The 18,519-nt window shown below is 38.0% G+C and overlaps 1 protein-coding gene across 1 annotated transcript; it reads right to left on the reverse strand.

Annotated features, from left to right (window-relative positions):
* Nucleotides 1–590: 590 nt before the first annotated feature.
* On the reverse strand, nt 591–17,522 carry LOC113165545 (carbohydrate sulfotransferase 6-like). Its single transcript, XM_026365155.1, has 2 exons — nt 17,039–17,522; nt 591–6,084 (listed from the first exon to the last, which is right to left on the reverse strand). Exon 2 carries the CDS (start codon nt 5,991–5,993, stop codon nt 4,797–4,799), a length of 1,197 nt encoding a protein of 398 aa, XP_026220940.1. The 5' UTR covers nt 5,994–6,084; nt 17,039–17,522; the 3' UTR covers nt 591–4,796.
* Between the last annotated feature and the right edge of the window lie 997 nt (nt 17,523–18,519).

Consider the following 18,519-nt stretch of genomic DNA (forward strand, 5'->3'; position numbering starts at 1 on the left):
ATAAATAAAGTTACAAAAAGCTGGTATACAAATCTATCCACGTTTTTTTTGGAAAGAAGTAAATACCTTTAACTAATGCTTATCATCACAAAATCAGACTTCCAGATCTGTACAAAGAATTTCAAGTTTTTACTAGTAATGTGAGCTACAACCCATCTAGAAAACCCCACTGGCTCACTGAGAATTATGTTTTTTGATTTAACAAGCACACAGAACACAATCCAGACTGTTCAGAGTGCAGAAGAAAACATGCATGTAGGCATTCCCATAATTTTTTTATGGACTTCCTCACTTTGAGCACAGCTCAGTGTCTGAGTTATGAATGACCAAAGTGCCATCATTAGCGTGTAGAGAAACCAGTGGTATATAATAATATATATATTAACAATACTATAATACTGCTTTATAATGAATAATGGGATTTAATTTTAATGAGAGTGGGTTACTGGCACGCACATTTAAAGCACATTTTAGAGTATTTACTTAGTATGTTGGAATTCAAATAGTACTTTTGACCTCACAGACACTGTGAAGCAGCAACGCATGTAGCCAACTTCCAGTTACCAGGAACAGAATAAACATGACAAAGGTGACATGTCAATCTTTATTCAAGTCTTCAGTATCGTATTGTTTCTGCTTCATATATAATTTTCAGATAATTAAAAGAACAAACTGACACATCTGTCAGTTAAACTCTCTGTAAGGCACCAACGTTGTCAAGTGGCTCTTCATGCAAATTATAGGACAATAAAAATACCCACACTGACACTGAAATGCTTACTGTTCTGTTTATGGTTCTGTTCCTCTGGGAAACTTGTTGCTGACACATTCACATTCACAGTTGTCATTTCTTCAGGGAGTAAAACCCATATTGATATTAATATGTACTTGCCGTGTGACCCCTTAAACCTTATCTTCTGAGAACGGATTGCTTCAGAAGAGGAGACATTTTTCAAAGATTTATCAAAAAACAAACAAACAAAAAAAAAGACAAGGAAGTGTCTTGGAACCTTGTGACCCCTTTTAAATGATGATTATATGTTCTGTTTTTGTAGTAAGGAAATACATATGGAACTGTAGGCTGATCAGAAAAGGCAGCACTGTATCATCATTCAACAATAATGTTAGCAATAAGGAGAATGAAATTAAACCACTATGGGAAACAATTATTGCATTATAGAAAACACATTGAAAAGTCCATTGAAAATGTAGATTTGCTTTAAATGGGATAAAACATTGAAAAACACCGAAGTGACATTTTCAATAAATGCAATAAAATATCATAGGAACTGAAGGGGGATGGTTATAACAGGGATGGGCCCACGCCACTACTGTTAAACACTGTTAGATAAGTGCTGTGTTGAATCAATCTCCCTTAAAAGCTAACAAGATATAGTTTAATGCAACACACACACACACACACAGCCACACACACAAACACATGCACACACACACAAAGGCAGACAGTTCACAGCAAACAGTCTGTTGCTCCTCATGCAAATTATCTTCACATGTCATGACAAAATACAGCAATATAAACTTTTACTGGCTTTTTCAACACAGAGGCTGTATTGTGTTACGTTGATCTAATATTTAACTTAGTAATAGACGTCCAAAGGTCTGTGTTACTTATTAAAGAAACACATATATTCAGGGCAAGCTAGAATTTTACAGTCACCGTACTGTGAATGCAATTTCCTTATATTTAGTTTTCTTTTGTATGTATTTTGGCATTATTTCACACACATCAGAAACCATTCAGCTCTCAAAATATTCCACTCTTTAAAGATGCAAAGAATGTTCTTTTATCTTTTTTTAATATTCAGCTTTGTTTTGCAAATTTTAATATTGAGAGTGAATGGAGAGAATTCAGCTTAAATAGAGAGATGCTCAAATTTCTCTTTCACTCCCGTTGCAAGAGGTGTCCAGAGCTTTCTGTGTAAATCATATCTGATCATAATATCTTTAACTTGAAACCTTCATTTTACTGACTTTCTAAACATGTTTGGTATCATGGTGTTTGTTTCTGCTGCTAACAGTAAATAAATTAATATAGAAAGAAAGTAATATATAAGTAAGTGGTAGTTCAGTGTGTACTCCCACTAACACTATATTCAACTGTTTCTTTTGTGTTTAAGTGACGATCATTTCAATCACACAAATCTGTTCCCCCTCAGAGATGTGTTTCCCCTTACATTGACTTGTGTTTAATATGGTGAATATTGGAGCAAAGAGATGTAAAAATGTTACAAATTTCTGAGTGAAACTGTTCAAGTGCAAAAATATATGTTGAGTTGATTCTTCAGAGGGCTCAATACAAAATATCCAATCCAATCAAATTGATATGTTAATGCTTCGCTTGTTATCGAAAGCTTATATTTAGCCAGCTGGGAAACTCAACATGTTTGGCAGATATTAACAATGACTATGACTCGACATCACTTCTTACATATATACATATCATGCTGCTTTTTACAGGGCCAAGCACAACAATAAGCACTACAGTGTCTTGCTCCTGATTTAATGAAGCTACAATGGCATCCAAAAAGCACATTTCCCTTCTTTGTTGTGATCACCACGTGATTACATTTTATACATTTTGATTCTTCTCAAAACTGAATGTGGGATGTTTATGTTAGCCTTTCTTAGCTTTGGCCTTTAGCTATCTACCAAGCATCAATTACACTGGTAGCAATCATACTGCAGTTAAACAAATCTAATAAATAACACTTACATTTTGTTTATCTTTCCCGCAATAATAAGTTGATTTGTAGGTTAAGATAGTCTAGCCCCCAGCACATGACGCAAGAGAGTCTTACTTCTAGACTAGCAAAGAGTTAGTGTCAATCTCAGTTTTCTTTGCCAAGCAGGTACAAAATCCCACTGGCTCTGGATCTGCCCTGGAATCGGCTTAGTGTGAAACTTTTTTACCAGTTCCCTTCACATACAACACATATATAGTAATATTTACCTGAGTCTGGTTTCTAGCCAATTGGCATTTGTCCAATTAACTCAAATTCTCAGTTCACCTGCTAATCACTGACTTTTAATACTACTTGTTTTGTTTTGGTGGGTCTGTTGTGTACTATGGGTTTATCACAGTTTTTGTGCTAAAAACAGCTGTTCCTTGAAATTAGGCTGATTAGAGTGGTAGAATTCAACCAACACTTTGAGGTGGTGCCAGAAAATTGAAATTGAGCTTAAGAATGCTAAATAGCTCTATGATCCTGAGGGGGCTGTGGGTTTATCTCAAAACAATCAGGTTGAACATAGTCACTTGATCCACCTTTAATTTATTTGGCTCTGACAATGTAAATCAACATGATTTAACTTTTTAATGGTCACAGTTTGAGCCCAGATTATTGTCGAACGTAGTCATGAGTCATTTTGTGTATCATAACAAGTAATTATTAATGACTCAATACAAAAGAACATTCCTGTCAACAAATACATAAATAAAGACATGGGCTACTTCAGAAGTCAGCTGCTCTAAGTAAACATCTTACTAACTCCCAGACTAATAAATACTGACTACTTTAATCACAAAACTGAAAAGGTGTCTGCTGCGCTTTTGATAGCAACCAATACACTCATTTTATTCAAGCTAGCTGTCCACACATGCCCATGTGCTGACTCACATCATTTGCGTTATACACTAACCTAGGATTAAAATAATTATATATATATATATATAAATAATAAACCATACCACATCTATTTATTGTCATTTTCATGTGTTCATTATTTAAAAGAACGTATATGGGCTACATTAAATCAACTATATATATATAATTAACTAATGGTTGATCAGTCGGGTCAGGCCTGCAAAGTCCTCTATTAGCGGATCGTTAGATCTTGCAATCGTCTTTTAAGTAGGATAGTGCGACAATACTTTTGGCCCTTTGATCTGTACTTGGCCAGATATGGACTTTGAATTGGAGCTGTTCTAGGGACAGATAGAAACAAACAAAAAATGAAAAATACTTAAATATTTCTGTTCAAACTTTAATTGTACCAGATTTTGGCTGAAGTACAACAACCTGTTGAAGTATTAATATAGACCTTAAGGTTTCACTGGTCGATTCCAGTAGAAAAAAAATATATATAAATTATTGTTATTAAATTAATAAAAATGTGGATTAAGGGACATATTTGTATAATTGAAGGTAAATGTTGGACTCACTTTGCTGATTTAAACTCAGGACTTCAAGGTTTAAGAAAACATTTGCAGTTTTCTGGCTAACAGTGTAAACGTGTTTCCTTTCCTTCCCAGTTGAACATTAGAGTGGACCTCAGAACATTTACACAGATCCCACCTCAGTGACACTAATAGCCTTAGACAGACCTATTCTTATCCTCCTGCTTGAGAACATCATCACTGCAACAGATGAGGCATTCAGTAGAAACTCACATGACACCTTGCTTAAACTAATGCAGATTTGAATTAGTTTTGGGTTACACACTAACTGCTGGCAGCAGTTTCACTAAATGTCACAGCTCTTCTGTACTCAAACACAGACAAAGTCTTGTTAATGTAAAGACTTGTACAGACTTGTGGTATAATTACTACAAAACTGATGTTGTATTTTACACATCAGCCAGACTCCATTGACAGTATGAGGTGTGTATTCATTATAAATCAATACATTAACCTGGGACATCATGTAAATGTCCCCTCAGTTAATCCATCAGTCTGTGGTAGTGCTCATTTAAAACATGTAAAGCCAATAGCCCATGTAGACGATAAACTTTATTCCTAATAGTCTCCTGATGATAATGTCTTTCTTCTTCATGTCTTAACTTTTTCTTGGATTCTCTGTTCTAGATGGTAACCAGCTGAACTGATATGGTTCCTGTGGCACCAGCAGATCTATGTCAAGTCTCTTCTGTTCTTTCTCACTGTTAACCATCTTGTACCCGAGCAGTGACATGGCTCCCTTACACACTTCCTGGATGCGTTTGACCTTGCTGTATGGCAGCATGGAACGCCAAGCTTGGGAGATGTCCACAGCGTTTCGTGAAGTAATTTTAAAGGCTTCTTTCTTGGAGCCTTTGCCTTTTCCATGGGTCACCTTGTAGATCCAATCCTCCAACGGCCTGGTCATCTCCAGTCCTACAAAGTCATACATGGAAATGATCTCCCCAAGTGGGTCACGTGCCATGTCCTCATAGCGGACCATTTTGTATCTGCCCTTTAAAAATGGAGGGGGCTTCAGGATGGCCCTCTCATTGATACGCACGTGGCTACGACAGATCTCCTGTAAGACTTGATACTGCACCTCAGCTGCTGGAACATTTCTCTGATCTAATACAACAGCATTGTCACTCTCAAAGGCTTTGGCTGACTCCTCTCTAGACCGCATCACAGCACGTGGGTCTCGGACCAAGTGGATGATGCGGAGATCTAAGTTTGGATCCTGCAAAAGTGGGTAGAGGGATTCCAGCTCAAAAAATCGCACTTCTTTTAACACCACGTGACTGTAGGTGCCACAGGCCTCCTCCACCCCCTGCAGACTCGTACCATCACACACCTTGAGGCACTGAGTCTGGTTACTGAACTGGGTCCGTGGAGTAAGAGGACAGACTGGTGGTGAGCACAATGCTCTACTGTGACTCCACATAAATAAGGAGGAGACATTGTGTTGCTCTGGTAGGTAGGCCTCCATCACTGAGAAGTCACACTGGAACACGCTCCGTATTAGATCCCTCACAGCCATACGGAGAGCCCGCGCACCAGTTTTCTGCAGTTTTGTCCACACGTGCCAAGCAGGTTCCATGAGATAGAAGACAGATGGATGCTGACTGAACACCTGACCCAGGAAGGATGAACCTGATCTCCATGATGAAAGCAGCAGGACATGAACTTTGTTGTTGGAGGGGGCAGGGCTGCAGGGACTAAGCTGGGCATACCAGCCACAAAACAGCACCACTGCTGCCCCCTGCAGGATGCACAGGAAAAACATGGTGCTGAGGTTCACTCTGCAGCGAGGCATGATGACTGTAGATCACTGCTCGGTGTAGATCTCTCTCTATTTCTTTCTTTCTGTGCAGCTACCTTTTCCCTCCTCTGCAGAACAGACAGGGCTGAAAGTGAAAGAGAGAATAAGAGAGTGAATAAAAATTAAGAGGCAAAGTAATGCATGCTTCAGAACTCTAATGTAATAGAGGATGAAAAGAGAGGCTACTGCCAGATTAAATTATTTATATGCATTGGAACATGACATGACCATGACCATGGCTCACGAGGTAGACTGGACGTCTTCCAATTGTGGGTTTAATGTTCGATTCACAGCTCTTCCTGTCACGTGTTGAGTTGTTCTTGGGCAAGATACTGAACCCCAAGTTGACTCTGTGAGTCAGGTCAGCTGCATGGCAGCTTTGCCATGAGTGTGTTTTGTGCTTGTGTGAGTGAATGGGTAAATGAGACATAGTTTAAAAGCGCTTTGAGTTCCAATAAGTTAGCAAAGTGCTATATAAGTGCAGACCATTTACAATTGAATTTGGGTACGCTTGTTACGATTCCTCCCTTCGCCCCTGTTACTTTGTATTGTTAGGTTTGCATGTCAGTTTGTATTTTTCCTGCTTCAGAGCAGTGTTTTCAGCTGATACTTTGTTTTTCGTTAAAACTTTGTATGTCTAGTTTGCAAATAAATTTGTATTTTGCCTGTGTTACAGCAGCTTTTTTCATTGTTACTTTGTATGTCTTAGTGTATTTGTTTGTATGGTCCCTGCGTCAGTGCAGTGGTTTTTGATTGTCACTTTGTTTGTTCATACTTTGTCCATCACCGTATTTCAGGTCTCTTTAAGTTGTCACTTTGTATTCACATAGTTTTTTCCCTGTCTTGTTCCCCAAGTCCCCTGTTTTTGGACAGGGTTGATAATAAATCCTCCTTTTTGTTTGCCAAGCTCTTGTCTAGTTTGTTTGATGCTGATTTTGCTGTGCAGTTTTGTTTTAACTCTCCCTCAGTTTGTGAGAAACTCAGTGTCAGTTAAAACCTTAAAAGCAAAACGATTTGATAGAGCTATAAATATATTTATCACTCTTTTTTATTATCAAAGGGGCACGAGATCTATCAGTTCTGCTGCTCCCAAGTTCAGTCTTTGATAAGGGGATATCAATCATATATCAAGTTAGCATTACCTGATGCTACACTGAGAGGTCTTGTCATATTTTGTAATAATCTAGATGAGGTAAGTAATTAAAACAGGCTGACTTTGAGTAATATGAGGCAAGGAAACATGAGTGTTAGTGTCTCTAACATGAAGGTACTTTCAACAGGAGGCTATGTAAGTTACATTAGCCATGAAGCAAGGCAGTTAGTCTTACCATAAAGGAAAACTGTTGCTTTATCAATAAGCAAAGTAAATACTTGATTACATGAACTGTGACACAAAAGTCACAAAAAAGAAAAAGTAGTGACACATTCATTGTCAACAAACTAAGGACTTAGCATATTTTATTATTATATACACTGTGGACAGGTCGCCAGACTATTACAGTGGTCACACATAGAGACTGACAACTATACACTCTCACATTCACACCCACAGGCAGTGAGTATGAATAAGTGCATGTAAAGCTTTTTACATGTAAGCTATGTAAGCTTCTGATTAAATAATTTGTGTATAGGTTTAAAATCTTTATGCACTATGAAACTGAACTCTGCTGTTAAATGCACTTTACCGATCTGTATATTGTAATCTGTACACAACCCTTGTAGAGTTTTCTCTAAAAACTACAGAGAATTTAGTCATTTGAGAAACTATAAATAACTCTAAAGTGTTCTCTAATCTAATCTAACCTAACGTGCAAAAAGTGAGGAGTTTTTATCACCACTGCAGTTTATGGCGTGAATTCTTTCCACATCATAAACTGTCACTTTATCACCTGGTAAAAGATGATGAGATGTGCATCAACAATGAAGGGACTATGATGTACTGAGGTGAACTGAAAACATCCTCATACAATGTGGAAGCAGTAGAATGCGTGTGTGCATTCAGGTGGAGGAAAGGAGGAAACATTTCTAGTAATGAATAACGAAGACCTGATGTCCTTATGCCTTTGTGTTTTTTCATATTCTATGTGGGGCATTATTGTTTTTGTTACCTGTGATTTGATTGTTTCACTTGGAAAAGCCCACAGGTCAAAAGGAAAACTCAGGTTAAAAGTCTGGTTGACCCCAGCCTCTAAATGTATTCATTAACAAAACAATAAAAAGAGAAAAATAATTTTTAAAAAAAGGCACAGTGGTGTGAAGGACTGTTCTCCAAAGCTTCCAGAAGGCGACTGAGATCACTGCACACTGAGATGATCCATGCAGGCGTACATAATCTGTTGTGTTGGCTGAACAAGCCCTGACATGAGCTTATGGTGATAGATCGTTGCTAAAACTAGAGCGCGCAAAAACGCATGGTGAACAAAAATAACACTGCATGTTTTAACACGTTGCATCCATAAATATCCCACCAGAGAGAACAAATGTGACACTCGTGAGCACAGAATGTAGAGTTGTGTGTACATTAACATTATTGTCCCTCTCAGTTTGATTTGGAGTGTTTCCTCTCAGCTGGTTCCTGCACTGACAGTGATCCACACTAAACACAGAGGTGGATCCTGCAGTGTGGGAGGTGGCAGCCGATCCTATTGGCCGACAGCTTCGTGGGGGGATCTGCCTGGACGGAAGCTTCTCTCTGAGGACCAACACGACCTGTGTGACTATAGGAAATAACACGAAGATGAAAGAGGAAGACGTGTTTACTGTCCTAATGAAGTAATAAACTGATGTTTTCTACTAGCTGTGCTGCTAAACTAGCTAATGCTTTCATTTTATACAAATCTAACATTAAATCACCCTAACTGCCGACCATTAGAAGTAATGCTAACTGCAGCTAACATGAACTCAGTTACGTTTTAGAGTAGATTTGCTTCTTATTTCTGGACAGATAGGTTGTTCATAATGTTAAATATTAATAGGTCTATGAGTCTTTACATAGCAACAAAATCCAAACTATCAAGGTAAAACCTGTAGTTGGGTTTGACAAATGTATATCAGTTACTTTAGTTTCTGAAGTCAGTTATCCCATTTAATCTAGCTAGTGTTAGATGTGCTAACATGCACAACATACACAGAATGAGCACAGTTATTTTGTCTTTATTTCATTCTTCCTAAAGTGAACACTGTTTTTTATAATTCATCATAATTCACTTCACTGTAAGAATGAACCACAACCTCTATTTTTAACAATATCAGGGATTTTCATATGGACATATTGTATGTATTTACAACAATAATCTAACACATTCTAATGTTTAGACACAGCCTCTATACACAGTCGATGGTTTCAATGGCCAAATTGTACTGTGGTGTTTTGATTGAGATTTACAATGAAATACAGGGATTTCTGTGACATTCAGATTTTAGTCATATCTTTGTTACAGTGACTTTAACACGTTTGATTCAAATTCAATTCTGAGAAAAGGAGAAATGATTCTGGCTCAGTGTTTCAGAAACATGCTATTGTAACTGTGGTCATTTTAACTTCTGACAGACAAGTGGGCATTTATGTGTTACTTATTGTCACACATCACTTTATAACACATTATAACACATCCTTCACTTTTAAAACATTACTAAATACAAGTTAAAGTTAGTATCAACAGCTGCACTGTGCTGTACAGCCGGTAACGCAGAGCTTCACCGTAGACCACAGGTTGAGTGGCAGGAAGCTGGAACAAAGCAGCTGCTGAAAAATAAATCTAGAAAGAACAACTAGAGTTTCCAAAGCTGTATAAAAGTTCATATAAAAGTTAGTCGAACGTGTTTAATCTCCTTACTTTGGCTTTTGCTACTATGTACAGGTGCCAGGTGTCACAGTGTAACATAAAATATACATTTTCAATGTTTAAGGTCTATTATCTGTGTAGAGCAAACATAATGTTAATGAGCTAATGCTAGCCACTGGTAGCCTAGCCATGATTAGCGTGTAGTCGGTCTACAACATTCAGCAATTACTGCGATTTAGACATAATGAAAGCATTAGCTAGTTTAGCAGCACAGCTAGTAGAAAACATCAGTTTATTACTTCATTAGGACAGTAAACACGTCTTCCTCTTTCATCTTCGTGTTATTTCCTATAGTCACACAGGTCGTGTTGGTCCTCAGAGAGAAGCTTCCGTCCAGGCAGATCCGCCCACGAAGCTGTCGGCCAATAGGATCGGCTGCCACCTCCCACACTGCAGGATCCACCTCTGTGTTTAGTGTGGATCACTGTCAGTGCAGGAACCAGCTGAGAGGAAACACTCCAAATCAAACTGAGAGGGACAATAATGTTAATGTACACACAACTCTACATTCTGTGCTCACGAGTGTCACATTTGTTCTCTCTGGTGGGATATTTATGCGTGCAACGTGTTAAAACATGCAGTTATTTTTTTCACCATGTGTTTTTGCGCGCTCTAGTTTTGGCATTGATCTAACACCATATGAGCTCCTTGAGTTCAGACCTTCACGATACAAAGGTAAACACCAAACATCATGATATAAATCTTCTTCCTCTCTTTTTACTATGCTCTCTTTTTTTATCACTGAGTCCTCTTCTACAGCTGCTACTGTTCACACCTAACTTAAGACACTATCCAGTTTTCGGCCCCCTCCTTCGATTGCATCGACAGAGTTAAACTATGTTAACTTTAAAGAGGACGTGACAGAAAGATAATTTAAAGTTACTGCAAAATAGTGTTTTCTTTTGTTTTCTTTTTTTTTCCAAAAAACACTATTTTTAGTAAAAGAGCAAAAAGGTAATTAATTGTAGCTATAATTCTAAGGATAACTTTAGAGATTCCCAGTCATCTACATTGTAGTTGTCCCAAATGTGCTACTCAGAGAAAAGTGAACCTGCCACTGGACACTTTGCCTCTTATCCAAAAGGCTTTATCAGTTCTAACTGACTGGGGAGTCCCAGGTACCTAATCTCTGTGGAGTCAATAAATTGTTAATACATTGAAGCCCACACAGCCATCATGTTTATCAGAAGGATTATGTGTCAAAATGTGAATGGTTGTTATACTGGCTGGGAAGGGATTCCAAGACTGCATTTTAATTAGGGTGGCAGCGGTATCCTTGTTTCACAGTAGGCCTGGGCAATAAAATTATAAATGTAATGATCAGTAAATAAGTCTTCCTCAATAAAATTGTATGACTTAGTTAAACCACAATGATTCTCATTCTACATCCTCAAATCCACATTTTGACAAACAACACAAACAGTCAATAATAATCAGAATAGTCCTGCGCCAAACAAATCATGTAGCATAGAGTAGAACAGCATTACCGAAGAAAAAACTCCAACAGACACAAACTATGGCTCAAAAGATGAGGAGACTTTTAGAAATAGGGTCAGAGGATTTCAAAGTGTGCAGATATTTTTGGTTAATTAAAGTGTGACTGACAGGCAGGCAGACACGCAATGCAAACTGTGTCGAAAGCATGCTGATGGGTATGCTTATTATCTGTACTGAAAAACAAAACAAAAAACAAATGGAGCATCTAACCTGCAAATGCCTGTAAGACTTGGAACTGAGCACCATAAGAACAAATAACAATATCATGATGACACAGCATAAGTGCTGTTGTGGGCAAAGATAGATTTTTTCTATTTTGTCTTGAAAGCTGTTGCTGAATTTGTCTTAGACTGTTCCATTAGTTTTATGCAAAAACACCTCTGTAGTGTTATTTTCTAACAGCGTGCAGGATCAATGTGCCAGATCAGTGCTGGCTATGTATAGACACCACGTTATGTATCTGACTGCGAAGTTAAGAGCAAGTATACATCCACCCTAAAGGTTATCACTATGTAATGGCTCTCAAGAATTAGAGAGGACTGTGTCTCAATAGACAGCACTATATTATGCCAAAGATTGTCTATACAACATAGCAAGAGTTATAACTCGCCTCTGTACAAGTGAGATTGTGGTGCACAGATTCTTCCCGTTGGGTGTAAAAGTACTGATTGAACATTTTAATTATTTCTTTGATTAAATATTTAATTTATCAGAAATATTTTCTCCCCGGAACCTGACTTTCTCAGGACGTTGGTGAAGCACAGTGGAGCTCAAGCTGGGTGGGATGAAGACTCAAATTACAATTTTGAATCTTTCAAGATTTAAAGAATAAATAAGTTAGAGAAACATTAGTATAGGACTGGATGGAGAGACTGGCTGGCAAACAGAAGTGCAGTACAAAGTCATGGTGAAAATATTTAAACCTCAAGGCTTACGGTCCTCATGAACAAGTACTTCAACATCTTTCTACACCATATTCTATGTGTTTTAGCTTGGTGTAAGACACCAAGTATTGTCAAATGTTTGTTTGAAGCACTACACTCCAGGTAAGGACAGTGAGTCACTCTGGAAAGGCCTGTGCTCACTCCTCTTGCTGTTAGTTAGAGTATATCTTTCTTGGCCTTGCTGACTGGTCTTGGACTGACAAGCAGATCACCTGAGTAGTATAATGTGCACAGAGGTCAAAGCTGACTCTGTAACTTCACACTCTCCTGTAGGAACATTGTTCTCACTGAGTACTAAGTACCTAGGTTATCCATATTTCCCAGAAACATCCAGATTCAAGGGAAACAAACACAGTCCATAAAATCAAGTGATCCTCAAAGTCAATAATGAGGGCTGTGTATTATCACTATCTAGTGGTTACAATCAAATATATTGCAAAACGTAAAGCAAGGCAATATATTACAAATTTTAAAAAAATAAATTTAAGAAAAAGTTTCATAGTATAATGGATACACCACAATATGCAGTAAGAGTTTGGTTTTTTTTTTAACAGTTTTCTTTTTGTGCAATCAAGAGATCTATTTAGTTTAAATACAACAGAGGATGAACCACTGTCTGCCACAAACCCTAGGATTTAAACAGTTCATAAAAAATCAGTATCAGAGTATTTTAGAGAATCGATACAGTATCACAAATCACTTACCAATCATCTATCAATAGTTTTAATTTTATTCCTCCTCTCTGTACTTTTCTGCAGGTATCCTCAGCCTACTGGTCCTCAACCTGACCAGTGTTTTTGCTGCTTGTTGTAGTAATTTTTTGTTGCCTGCTATTCTTTTCTCTCTCCTCCTTCCACCCACCTCAACTGGTCGAGGCAGATAACCACCTACCCTTTATCTGGCTCTGCTGGAGGTTTCTTCCTCTAAGGGAGTTCTTCTGCTCCACTGTCCCCCATTGTTGCTCAAGTGGGATTGTTGGGTATGTGCTTTGAGATGACCTTTGTTGTGATTTGGTGCTATTTAAATAAACTGACCTGAATTGAATTGAATACATTTACACCAAACATGCAGTGTGAAGCTGTCTCTTGTGCTCAGCTGTGTGCATGACTGAACATTAACTTAAAGTTCTCATGGTTGTTTCAGGATATTGTGCAGCTGCATACAGCAGCCATGACTTTCAGTAGAACGAGTGCTGTGTTCAGATGATAAATAAACTGCTCAGTCAGGCAGTCTTCAGTCTTCAACAACAACCTCCAACAGCTGCTCACTTTGTCAACACTTTACAGTAAAGACTACCTTCAATAACTGTGCTAAACAGTAAAGTCTGACTCCTAGAAAACCTGGCACCACCATCACCACCATTATTTTGGCATTTTTACTGTTTCCTGAACTATTATTCCATTATCATAACAGGTGATGATAAATTGTCTGTCCTTACATGAAATAATTAATCTAATGTGTTTTTTTATGTTACTATCAAAATAAACTAATATGAACTAAAAACTCATTTAATAAGTGTGTGTTGTTTCTGATGAATCAATATAAAGAAATTACTATGATATTTCCCTCATTCAGTACCTCGCTCAGCCCTACAGGGCCCTGCTCCCCACATACTGAGTGTACTCATATTACCTCCCTGACCCTGTCCTCCTTTCCAAAGTCTGTTAAAGGTTAAGTTACTGAGCATAAAACAGGGACACTCCAAGGATACTTCAAGGTCTGGAGCAAATATGAATCATCAGTGTCATTGTTGACTTTATGCCACTTCCGTCCACACACCCATCAAAGACAATATTCCTGTTGTGTGAGCTTCCTGGGAGAATGATACTGAAACGTGCCACTAACATTTGGGAAAGTGAACATTCCTTCTCAAAGTGATAGTGATATTTTTGTGTTTACTTCAATAGTGTCCCAGCCAAACAAGTTGTCCTGGTAACTTTAGTTAGACAATACTATTTGTGTTAAGTTATTAGGCTGTCTAATAAGCTTTTAAAGCTCCAACAGAATTTCCTAGATCGAATTTCACTGTCTCACTGCTACATGAAACAACACACTGTCACCAACACTGCCCATGTAGGACAAGTATCTGCAGAAAATTCACCGAAAGTGAAAGTAATCTAAATATGCTAAGTTTGTAACTGTGAGTTATTAGTGCAAAATGTCAATCACTGTAACATCTGTGTGACCAATGTGAAAAGACTCCATAACGTAAAATGCTGGATGGCAATTATTTATCTCCAGTTAAATGATAACAAAGCAGAAGTGTTGCTTTTTGGTACACCTGTACATCTGTTGGCAAAATGCTGGCTAATTGTGTATATATTGTGTATATATTGTGTATATATTGTGTATATATTTGCAACAAACGAAAGGTTAAAAGATTCTTTTATATGTTTTTGAAGCCATTGAAGGACTAGCTCCCTAATATGTTTTAGAGTAGTATTTGTTATAGTATTTGGGTATTTTTAGCAATTTATTATTTATGTATTTATGTTTTTAGGTGCAACTACTGAAGCTTGAAGAAAATTGTTTAGCACTTTGGTTGTTTTTAAATGTGCTATACAAGTAACGTATATTAAATTTGATAATGTGCACCATATTTTTATACTTTTTTTTTTTTAACAGAAGGAAATTAATGACATGCTAATACTAATTCACGATATATATATTAATTTCCTAAAATAAAAAAATAAAGTTAAAGGTGGTTACATAATAGAAATGCAAACAGTATGTCGTCTTTTTACAGGGCAGTGAAAAGAAAGAAGCGAGACTGGGTAAGGCTAGAGATATACTGTACATGCTGTTTGCTGAAACATATTCGGAGGTAACAACAGCATCATCTGCATCATTTCGTTCAGTATAAATAGAAGCCATGGCAACTGAGATTAAGGCTGAGATAACAACTAAGAAAACAGTAGTGAAAACATAAATGGAAGGTATTAGGATAGCTGTAAAAAAAACTCAGTGTTTTTTTTGACAGTTACTGTTGTTTTTATGGTGAATCAAAGCTGTTGCTGATTTGGTTTCATATTGCCCCACTGGTTATGCACGTATATGTAGCATTAATTCACGAGGATGTGCACAAATGACGCACCAAATCGACACAGGCTACACCAACACACACCTAGCCTAAGGTGGCAACACTTTTTCACATTTTGCTTAATTACTCTGAGACTTAAGATGAGTCTGAAAAATAACTCTCTAACTATCACCATCCTGTTTAAATGCAAGATAAAAATCTTGATTTCTGGGCATTTATAACTTACTGTGTCATTTAAACTCCAATTTCTGCATTCATTCACTGAAAAAAAGACATTCTTAACTAATTAGCACAATTGACAGTGTCAATTGTGACACTGTCTATATATATATATATATATATATATAGAGAGAGAGAGAGAGAGTATATATATATATATATATATATATATATATATATATATATATATATATATACACTGTATATATATATATATATATATATATATATATATATATATATATATATATATATATGTATATATACTTTATATAGTGGACTGATAGAGTCAGATGGCTACTTGTTCAACTACACATAGTTGCTAATTATATTTAGCAATGTAATCTTATGTGAGAAGAGCCACCAAGGCTTTACAGGCTAATAAGACTAAGATGGACCTCTACCAAAGTGACTGAAAAGAAGAAGATGGAGGAAGAAAGGAGCTGTTTATGATCCAAACCATACAAATCCATCTGTGAGGATGGTACAAGCATTACCATGGCTTGGTCTTGCATGGCTGCTACTGAAACAATGTTAATGCCCCAAAACGAACTGGGAGAATTAAAAACACACAGCTATCTCAACAAAGGACTTCATCAGAGGGAAACTCAAATGTTTTCATTGGATAGCAAAAGTAAATTAATTTACCGTGCTGTTTTTATAGTTTTGAGGGGTGAACATGTTAGGCCTGTAATTGTAATATACAGGAAGGGCATAATTCTGCATGTTCCCTAATTAATTTCTATATGTGTTTATTTTATGCTGAAATAGCAAATGTTCACACGCACACACAAATAAAAATAAATAAATCTATTTCAGAGTGAGTCAGTAGTAGTAGCTCTATCATCAGAACAGGTGTACAGATGATAAACTCAGTGGGGACACAACAGCTTCACAAAGTTATTAACTAAATTTGTATTTTACTTTTAATATTAGTTAGAGTATATTTACTGTTTTACTAAAAATTATTATAGCAATAAAAACGCTTATTTTTGAAAAGGTGAATCTATGTTATATGTAAGATCCACTGATGAATTAATAAATGAAAACATCCTGAGCACTTCGTCTTCAACCTTTCTGATCTGATCGGTTTCAGTGTGAGTCTTTATGTGACAGCTGAATGTCAGGACGGTGGCAACACCCGTCATAAAATGATGTCATTTAAAAGTCATTTAAAAGTTATTTAAGTGAACAAACTAAGAAATACAACATATGCAACATATGGTGAGTTTTTTTGACAGATGGTTCCAGCTTTTAGCAGCTTTTCTTTTTAAGTATAGATTTATTATAAAGGTGGATAAAAGCGTCCCTCGCTTCAAAAAGGACTTTATGTCGAAGTTCAGCTCGTTCCAGGACTCGTACTGTTGGTTCGTGTGTGTGTGTGTGTGTGTGTGTGTGTGTGTGTGTGTGGAGCTCAGTGTCCGCTAGCTTCTTCACATCAACATGTTTCAATAAAACCCGTTTCTCTAACTTCATTCAACATGAATGTCTTACCTTACTGTTGGACTCGTGTCGTGCCGCCTGTCCCGGCACCCCTCCTCCGCTCCCCGCTCCTCTCCGGACAAAGAGGGACTCTATGAGACGTGGCCAGCGGCTCTCTGCTCTCTGTGCCCGGGCGAGTGCGACTGGGCCGAGCGGGGGCTGGTGGCCACAGATAAAGGAGGGCTGCCCGGTGGGTGGATGTTAACGGACGGAGACACTTATCAGTGTCCCAGCAGCAGCAGCGGGAGGAGGTGGAGGAGGAGGAGGAGGAGGACGCAGACAGCGAGCTGGGACTGCATCCTCATGTCACGGCTGAGTTTCCACGGCTTCAGCAGCTCTGGTCCACTAAACGCGGAACTGCTTGGACGCCATTAGTGCAGAGGAGTAGTGAAGTTAGTGATCAACTTAGGAGTGAGGGGAAAAACAAGTCAGTGAGTGGTACAGAGGAGACATGAAAAGAACAGAGCTGACTTAAGCTGTCCTGTCCTCGCTCAGTGGACTGAGAGGACTAGATCACCCAGAGAAAAATAAGACGAGACTGGAGTGCAGAGGATGCACCTGGTTCCTGGAGGGGTCAGATTCATATCCTGTCCTTCAGCACTCTGCAGCCCAAAGCAAAGCTCTCGGAGCTCAGGCAAAAAGAACAAGTCTGCACGGAGAGATAGTGACTGAGGGGGCAGGGGGCTTCTTAACACCTGGTCACAGATGTGGAATCACACGCAGACAGCCACACTTAGGTGTAAAGAGCGGTCAGAACAGTCACGCTGACACTAGTTTGAGTATAATAGTGACGATCTGTAGGTCACACACTAAGCTGAGGAGTGAGGAAAGTGTCAAATGTATTTAATAAACTCTATTTTCTGACAGTTCTTGATTTAAACATTTTTATACAGTCCCTAGTCCTCTTCTGTTCACATTCATTACAAATACCTTCTATGATCTCATTTAGTCATTTTAGCATTTGGCTCAAAGTGTCCCTTGTTTGTATTGTAGGTATTATTACAAGCCTACGTGATTAATGCTAAATATGAATAAATACTAAAACATGTTTGCTTGTCCTGGTCTTGAACACATAGTATAACGTCGATCTGCAGCTGTGCTTCAACTGGATCAATCTACATGAAGGTGGATATGAAACTGTTCAACAGTAAATGGTTTTTAGAGCAGATGAGAATTTTATGTACTGGTGAGCACACAGGGTGTGACTTACTAAACAGCTTGCTGAAACTGGCAGACTGAGCAGCTTAATGAGCTAATGCGGTGGTTCCAGCCCAGATCTGCACACACACACACACACACACACACACACACACACACACACACACTAACTGTGGGCATGCCCATATCCATTTGTATGCTAACAAGCATTCAGCAAGTCAGACAGAGGAAGAGAGAGGAAATGAAAGCCATGACTGTTGTTTCTAAAGTACTGCATAATAACCCTCCACACAACACGACAGCTCCACAAGCTGTCGTTAAGTTAGCACAAAATA

This window comes from Anabas testudineus, chromosome 6, assembly GCF_900324465.2.
Source record: "Anabas testudineus chromosome 6, fAnaTes1.2, whole genome shotgun sequence".
In the NCBI taxonomy this organism is placed as follows: Eukaryota; Metazoa; Chordata; class Actinopteri; order Anabantiformes; family Anabantidae; genus Anabas; species Anabas testudineus.